The 8,287-nt window shown below is 42.1% G+C and overlaps 1 protein-coding gene across 1 annotated transcript; it reads left to right on the top strand.

Annotated features, from left to right (window-relative positions):
• Window positions 1–330: 330 nt before the first annotated feature.
• Window positions 331–7,727, top strand: fam3a (FAM3 metabolism regulating signaling molecule A). The gene is made up of 10 exons (XM_080833731.1): window positions 331–512; window positions 2,805–2,862; window positions 2,949–3,056; window positions 3,144–3,167; window positions 4,241–4,364; window positions 4,706–4,764; window positions 4,921–4,971; window positions 5,393–5,477; window positions 6,834–6,960; window positions 7,264–7,727. Exons 2-10 carry the CDS (start codon window positions 2,850–2,852, stop codon window positions 7,360–7,362), a joined length of 690 nt encoding a protein of 229 aa, XP_080689857.1. The 5' UTR covers window positions 331–512; window positions 2,805–2,849; the 3' UTR covers window positions 7,363–7,727.
• The last annotated feature ends 560 nt before the right edge of the window (window positions 7,728–8,287 follow it).

The following is an 8,287-nucleotide window of genomic DNA, read 5'->3' as shown; positions in this document are numbered from 1 at the left end:
CTTTTGTGCACAGGGGCCCTTGATCTCAAAATCCGTCCATGTGTAGCGGTCATATAACATAACTATCGTAAACAAATCGGGGAACATACCTCTAAATATCGGCATGCGTGTGTTATCGACTACGTTTGCGTTGCCATGTTAATATATTAACTATAAACTTAACATATCGATTGTTTAACAGATTGGCCGACCTTTAACAAACGTCCCGATAACTGATACCGCTACGCTAGACATGTAAGGGGCGTGGGTATGACGTCACGGGATAGGTTACTAAATGAAACCGGAAAAACTAGGAAGGAAGACACAAAAAAGCTGGACAGTTCGCCTCATTGTAATTCCAGTGTAGTTTATTGATGTTCGGATGAGAGAAATGAATGGAGTTTGTTCAAAGAGTAAAATGTAAGAGGGCAGGTGATCGGCCAGAGCAACAGTTCTCCAGCTGTGCAAAGCACGAACTCCGTTGAATTCGCCTTGCTGAGTGTTCTGGAGAAGTGGTGGGAGACATCTTTTGGGTATCTAATCAATTATTTTTTACGGATAGTTGTGCATTTATAAGAAAACTTCTGTTCAAGACTGAATAGTTAAACATGCCCGGTTTAAGTGCCCTGACGCAGATTAGCCTGCAAAGTGTTTATTTGCTTGTTGTTGTCCACTAACGAGGCTGACTGGCTAGCATAGCATTAACACAAGTCATGTTCATGGGTGTTGTCGTTTCATCTCCATGGCATCGTCTTGCTAGCTAGCTACGTAGCGTGGATAATGATGATTAAAAAGGGATGGATCCAGTGTTTGTTCTCTGTTGGACTAGACGGGTGTCTGAACAAAACAAAGCCCATTTCAGCCGTCATTGCCACTAAAAACAACTGACTTTGGGATGTTTGCTCTACAGGATGGCAAAAGAGTTGGTTAAGTGTTGTGCCTTAACGTTAACGTCAGCGAAACAAGCCAGAGTTCAACTCAGAAAGTAGCGTAAACGTCGTAACAGGTATGTTAAATAACAGTAGACGGCTGATTTGTCGCTGAAAATGGTAAAGATATTACATTTTAACGCTATATCTGCTTTCTTTATGGTGCAGCTCTTCATGTTTTTGTTGAAAAGAGCTTAACTGCTTCTAGACCTACAATAATGATGTTCAGCATGGCTGTCTGAATTGAACTTAATGACGTTTATTGATCCCTAATCAAACATACACAGATTAAATAAACAATACAAAATAAACTGACCCACAAAAAACCCTCAAATCAATTATGTCAACAAATCTACAGATGTTTTATCACCCTACATGTCTTAGTTGGGTATTAAAGCAACATTATGTAACAATTTTACTTTAAATCAACAGCTTCAAAATCATTTTGGTGGTTCACTGATTTGAAAGACGGATAATCGTTATGTATGGCTATGTAAAGCCCAATTAATGGTCATCCGTTTACGGAGACACAGAGAGCCCTCTCCGTCGTGGTAAACCCTCTTCGAGCAACTGTCCGTGGCCTGATGTGCACCTTCCCTACATTTTGTAACTATCCGAATCCGTCAATACAACGCAGTTTACCTTGTGTGTAGTAGTATGCCAACATTAGATAGCTGGCTCAGACAACTCTCAAATCCCCTCAGTAGTATTTTTCAGTTACAATAACAGGGATTTTACATTGCACAGTGTCTATTTCTCTTTAACTTTTTAAAAATCTAAGCAAAACTTTGGTGGACAGGGCGCGAGACCTCTTGCAAGAACTACGTGATGCTTTATGCCACCACCTCACACAACTATAACAAGACCCATCTGCTAGCTATAGGAAGAAGCCAGCACAGTTTTCTCTGTGTGGACATTGAGGCCGAGGTGACAACCTTCATTGTCAAATAAAAAGCAGATGAGGGACCCCCAGATAAGGTACAACAAGTCCATCAGCAAAACACAGCTGTCCATTGACTGACTAGGTGGTGATCCTACCCCACACCAACCATAGCAGAGGTGCCATATACACCTTACAACTCCTCTGTCCGCAGTCACTGTGTCAAAATCCGAACAGTGGGATAATAATGTACATCGTGCCTTCCCACCTATTTTCCAGTTTATTTTTCCCTATTCCCAGAATGAACACACACATGAAAGCCATATACACAAATCAATTATGCCAAAGAGCCCAAGCTACAGACTTAATAGAGTGATTGGGGCAGGGATATGCACCCACCAGCTTGGAAAAGTGGTCTGTCACAACTAAGACATCAACAGACTTCAACAGATACACAGGGACTTGCACAGTGAAAATTTGAGATCACATGATGGGGGCGTGGCAGCCGTGGTTAGTGACATTTTAAAATGATATTGTGAAAAAAGTACTGTGTTGCCCCTTTTTTCCAGGCAGAGCAACGTCAAAATTCCTGTGCACGTCCCTGCATATACAGTTATAATCTTCTGCTGCCCAGAAATGAATGCAGATTAATTTCAAAGCAGCTGATGTAGCAATGGAAACAAGAGGGGCCCCTAACCTCACCCTTGCTAACTACAGACCTCTTGCACCTGTGAACATAATCTCTGACGTCTTTTTCAATGTGGTCTCAGAATGTGAAAGACAGCATCTGCGTTGCAAGAATCAGACACTTGGACGTTATTGCGAAGCCAGATCTTAATTACATTCCTGGTGGGGCCAATCAGTCTGCTGACCAGCCCATCTACATTTTCTTTCAATCTGTTAACTTTTACACAGACGTCTTACTAAGAGGAAATTATTTGAAAAGAGTGACATGAAACGAGGTACACATTGTTGCAAACCATGCTTATTATTTTCCCCTCTCTGTCTGTATCCAGGGTGCTCAGCGAGCCTGTGGATTTTTCGGTCTTTTCCTTTCCATAATGAGGCTGGCAGGTAGGTTGAGGTCTTCTTAAGCTTGATGCTTTAGTCATTTTGGATTTTCTTGAACAGCTTGTTTTACACATTTTGTTGTATTTCAGGGCCTTTGCGTGTCGTGGCAGTCGTATTTCTTGTCGGCATCACATGGCTCCTAACAAGTTCGGTATTGGGGCGTGATGGTGGCTCTTTTCTGCGACATATTTTCAGTGGTAAGGTCCCTTTTGGTATTGCTTTTTGTATGTATGTATTTTTTTCCGTTCACAAATGTAATGCATTTATTGTCTGGTCTTTCATAGGTGGTGGAGAAGAGCCTACTCCAGGTATGTTGATTGAGAGTTTCTTGGTTGAGATCTCTGATAGTGAACTTAGTAAGTAAAGTTACACAAAAATAAAGAGCATAGGTTTGATACCTAGGGTGCACAAACACTAATGTAAGTCTGTTAATATCTGCTAAATGAATGCATTTGTAAGGACCTACATTCAAAAACCAATGGTGGAGTGGTAGTGGCCGAAGGTTTCTGTGTGTACGTCTCTCTGCGCTTTGCTGAAATATAATATTTATTAAAGGACCCTGTCTGGCTAAAACTTTAATATTAAGTATGAATTAATCTGACTCAACTCAATTAGGAACCTTAGTTCCCGGTGTTCCAGGCTGACCTATGGTCATTTCTTTGGATACCTACAATCTGTTTTGACAAATACCCCTCTTACTTTTTATTAACCGGTTTCCTCTAGGAATTGTGTCACACAGGATTTTGCAACGGCCGATTTCTATCTTTTGGCATATTCCATGGACAAAACGGGTTACTAGTTATGGAGACTAACTCAGAGGCTACAGTGCTGTTACGGGGCTTACCAGCAGGTTAGACCGAATTGGTTAAGGGGCCGAGTGCTAGGCTGCTGTACGATCTCAGTATAACCATTCGATCCAGTCCAGAGACTGGACGGCATTCTACAGCTGTATAATATAATATAACAGTTCTGCTGCAGCGTGTATAACCCAGGTGATTAGCCAGGTACCTCAAGACTTGCATTACTGCTTTTCAGTTTGAAACCAATCCTAGCCAGTCATTGCAGAAACACCGTTACCTAGTAATACTTCTCTAGTTAAGAATTTCTTGAAAAGCCACAGTGGGTCAGAGTATCACAATGTATCTGTCGGGAACAAGTTAATAATACAGTTACATATTCAAAAAGTCTAAAGTGAATAATCTAAAGAATCCTATGAAACATCAAAATATTCAGAGTATATAAACATACTTGGCTGCTCAAAAGAGGATGACTACACACATAGAGTACAGGAGGCTCTGGCTACAGAATACCTTTGAAATAAAATGTATGCTGTCAAGATATAGGGTAAGAATGGCGTTTCATCTCCTCTCCCTCCTTGCAGAGCCGAAACCACGCAAGTACAAGTGTGGCTTGTCTGCTCCCTGTCCGGAGAAACACATGGCCTTCCGCATCGTCTCTGGAGCTGCCAATGTCATTGGTCCCAAAATCTGCTTGGAGGACAAAATGTATGTCCATGTCTCTGTCTTTGCTCTTTCTCTTTCTCATGTATCTTTCTGACAGTCTTTCAGTTCCTTTAATTATTCATCATCTTCTCTCCCTTTTGTAAACATAACCATCCTTTAAACTGCGTCTTTGAAGGACAGGTTATAAGTATGTCTGGTTCTTTCTCCTATCTCTGTGGTGTTTCTGTCTGTAGGTAACACTTCCCATTTCAGCTCATCTCCCACTCCCACTAGTGGTTTGTGCATGTCTGCCTTTGGCTCTGTGTTCTCCCCAACAGGATAGGACATTAGTACAGCTTGATGTCATTCGCTCAGTGGTGGCTTTCTCTTTCTCTTTGTTTCAGCCTCATGAGCAGTGTCAGGAATAACATTGGACGAGGACTGAATTTGGCTTTAGTAAATGGTAAGTACTCCAGGGCATTACTCACAATGCCACTGCTACTGGCCACTTTGGTTATTTTGTACCTGTGAGAAGCATGTCCTTCTCTTGTTTTGTTTGTCCAAACTTCTCTTGTCAAACTTGTTCTTTCTCTTCCTTCTATTCAAATTTGTTTTTCAGGAGTAACAGGAGAGCTCCTAGAAGTCAAGTCTTTTGACATGTGGGCTGGGGGTAAGATGACTGATTTTTATTGTAGTCATATCTTGTGAAGGAAAAACAAAACAACTCAATGTAACACAGCCTGTTTCAAATGCAAAGAGACTGCAAAACAACCCAATAAGTCTGATACGTTTTGGTTCCTTTGTATTTCTTGGATATGTATACAATATTCTAAAAGCGCTATTCATTGTGAGCTACTTAGTGATCCATCAGTCAGATCAATATCAGAGTGTGGCTTGAAATAAAGTAAGCGCATGTCATTGACAACTGTATGTGAGAAGAGAGCAGATTTGAGATATTTATGAAATAATTTTATGAAATTAATATCCATCGCACTTTACATTTTGAATTTTGTAGCATTTGTATTTGTAGCACAAGTTTTGGTTGAGTTGCTTTGAGCAGGTGGGTAACACTCTGCTTTGTATTCCCTCAGATGTCTCAGAATTGTTGAAGTTTCTCAGGCCACTTCATGAGGGAACCCTTGTGTTTGTGGCCTCCTTTGATGATCCAGCCACTAAGTAAGTGCCAAATGTCAATGCCAGCACATTCCATGTTATGTCCATGGAATTGGTTTTACAGGCTGGATTTTGTTTTCCGGATCTAGTGTTTATTACACTGGACTTGCCATAACATTTTGATACACTTCTTAACCTCATACACATTACCTTTTATAAACCCATATAGATGTAAATAGATACTGTAACAGGTTGCAGGGTGGGCAGTGTAGTAAACTGAGGAATCAGGCACAATTGGTTTCTCACTCAAACAGGTACAACTTAGGAATCTCTTCAAACTCAGGCAAAGGGTAGGTTCTTCCAACCCAACTTAAAAGACCAAACTCAAATGTTCTTTTTCCCCTCTTCCTTGAGGGGTTTCTAATAAACCTAAACTTCATTTACTTCTCAGTTAAGTCAGCTTCCAGTGGGCAGTCCGGTCCTTTCAGGCTTGGGCTTATCCTTCTCCCTTCCTGTTGCGCTTTACTAACACCCCGGTCACACTTATGCGTTGATGTGTCAGGGTTAACGGATCCCCATTCACTTTGAATGGGGTGATGTCATAGTTTTGCCGAACTGAACGGAGCCACAATTCAGTTCGGCAAAGGATGACGACACCCCATTCAAAGTGAATGGGGATCCGTTAACCCTGAGTCATCAACGCATTCCAACGCATAGGTGTTCTGCAATTCTGCAAGCGCTTCCGTAAGCGTTTTCACACACAAAAGCATGTCAGGTGCTCTCGGTTCTCTCTGGCTCTCTCCCACACAACAGGCACCACCTGTCTTAACTGCTGCTTCAATCAGGTAAGCACCCACACCTGGCTAGACCCCGCTGCATTCTGGGTGATGTAGTGCGAATGGCACCCATCTTGTGGTGTGGCAGCCAAACCTCCACAGGAACACCGAACCCCTCTGCAAGCTGGCCCACCGTGATGCCACAATACATATCCCTATATACATATACAGACAGCCAAGTAGATAAATGTCCAAGTAGTCAGGGTGGATCACTAACGACCGCCGCCACTCCCCCTCCCCCCGCCCGCAATCGCACCTGCTGCACCCTATATAGTTACGCCCCTGAAGTGGGGCGGTATTGGACCGTCCCAAACCCTATTGGACCACCAGGGAAATTCCCCGGTATCACCGATGGCCAGTCCGCCCTTGGAAGAGGTTGTTTGTCTGCCTTCCTTCATGAGGGGTTATAAAGGTCCTTGCAGCGTAGATAGAAGAGGTTGGCAGCAGTTGTATACTCTGGAGGATGGCAGACCCATGAAAATGTAGAACGTAGCTTCCAACTTTTATGAGGAAAAAACGTGACTGGCAGGTCAGGTCGTTCATTGGATGCCTACTTATCTCTGTGCTGTTCTTTGTGAATCAGGTTAAATGATGAGGCACGCCACCTCTTTGAAGAGCTGGGCAGCACCGCAGCGAAGGAGCTGGCCTTCAGAGACAGCTGGGTATTTGTGGGGGCCAAAGGCATAGAAAATAAGAGTCCTTTTGAGCAGGTGAGCCAAAATACCCATCTGAACTACAATGTTTATTTGAATAAAAAACTGAATAAAAAAAGTTTGGTTTTTATACACCATGTGTGATTTACTCCTATACAACATTCTGATTGACTGTAAGTATTGACCTATAGTGTTTTTCCAATCAGAACTTTATGCCATGCCAAGCTGTGCCATTTCCATTACAAGTTTAACCTTGCAGAGCTAAGATGGGCCATGCTCAAGACTGACTGGACCATGTCCTGAGCTGGGCCAAACGAGGTGGAATTAACAGCTCTCTCTCTCTCTCTCTCTGTGTTTCAGCGCATGAAAAACAGCAAAAGCAATAATAAGTACGAGGGCTGGCCTGAGTCCTTGGAGATGGACGGCTGCATTCCCCTCAGAGCCCCTCTGGAGAACTGAGCACCTGACACTGCGAGGAACCGTGTAGGACATGCTGGACCACGAGGCCTTGAGCAGACATTGCTGTTAACGCTGTTCTGGAAAGTAAGCCAGACTTCAGGACAAAACGAGGGCACAAAGAGTGCACCCCTTTTTTACAAACTAAAACTGCCGTGGCCTTCTGCTACCTTAAGGCTGATAAAGATTTAGTGATTTTGAATATAAGGCGTAGAAATGACAAGGTGTATGGCTCTCTGACGATGACGTACTTAGATTAGATTTAGCACAGATGTGGAAGAGACACAAGCATTAAATTGCTTCAAGAAGTACCTTTATAATTTATCTCATTTGGACCAGCTGAAGAGGGTATCATGATAATGGTGGTGACCAGCACAAAATCAATTATGGATTTAAAATGACTTTAATTATGCAATAATGTAAGTAATTGTTGTTCTTATGCTATTGATTATAAAAGATAAGTATGTGTGCTAAGTTCCCCAAGAGAAGAGTAGAAGTAATACATTGCCCTAATAACCATTGCAAATGCTCAGTGGATCATGTATGAAATGTGCATTGCAACCAGTAGCTACAGCTGTGTTGGAGCACATGTTTGGATTCAGTATCTGAATCCATTTTCCCTATCGCGGAATAATACTGGGCTTATGTTTATTTTTTATGTGCAATGTGTCTGCTTCCTTATTTGTCAGTGAGCGTGTCTGCGACTATTGATACATCTTTGGGTCCAGGTTTGTCTTGACACTTTGCTTTTGTGACTCCAGATTTACTTATTTCTTTGGGACCTGTGTGATTTCATTCCAAATAATTATGTTGAATGTAATACCATATCGATATGACAAAGTGTGGCGTTTTTGTGTTTTGTTTATTATTTTTGTGTGTGTCAGTGACTTGTAAGTTGTGAAGTTTATCAGATAAGACCTTAAAATAG

This window comes from Sprattus sprattus (assembly GCF_963457725.1).
Source record: "Sprattus sprattus genome assembly, chromosome: 2".
Lineage (NCBI taxonomy): Eukaryota > Metazoa > Chordata > Actinopteri > Clupeiformes > Clupeidae > Sprattus > Sprattus sprattus.
This window is presented reverse-complemented; position numbering and strand designations above follow the sequence as displayed.

Coding starts and splice junctions, on each gene's coding strand:
- fam3a (XM_080833731.1), top strand. Junction 3,168..4,240: donor TGGAGAAGAGCCTACTCCAG/GTATGTTGATTG, acceptor CCCTCCTTGCAG/AGCCGAAACCACGCAAGTAC. Junction 5,478..6,833: donor TTTGATGATCCAGCCACTAA/GTAAGTGCCAAA, acceptor TTTGTGAATCAG/GTTAAATGATGAGGCACGCC.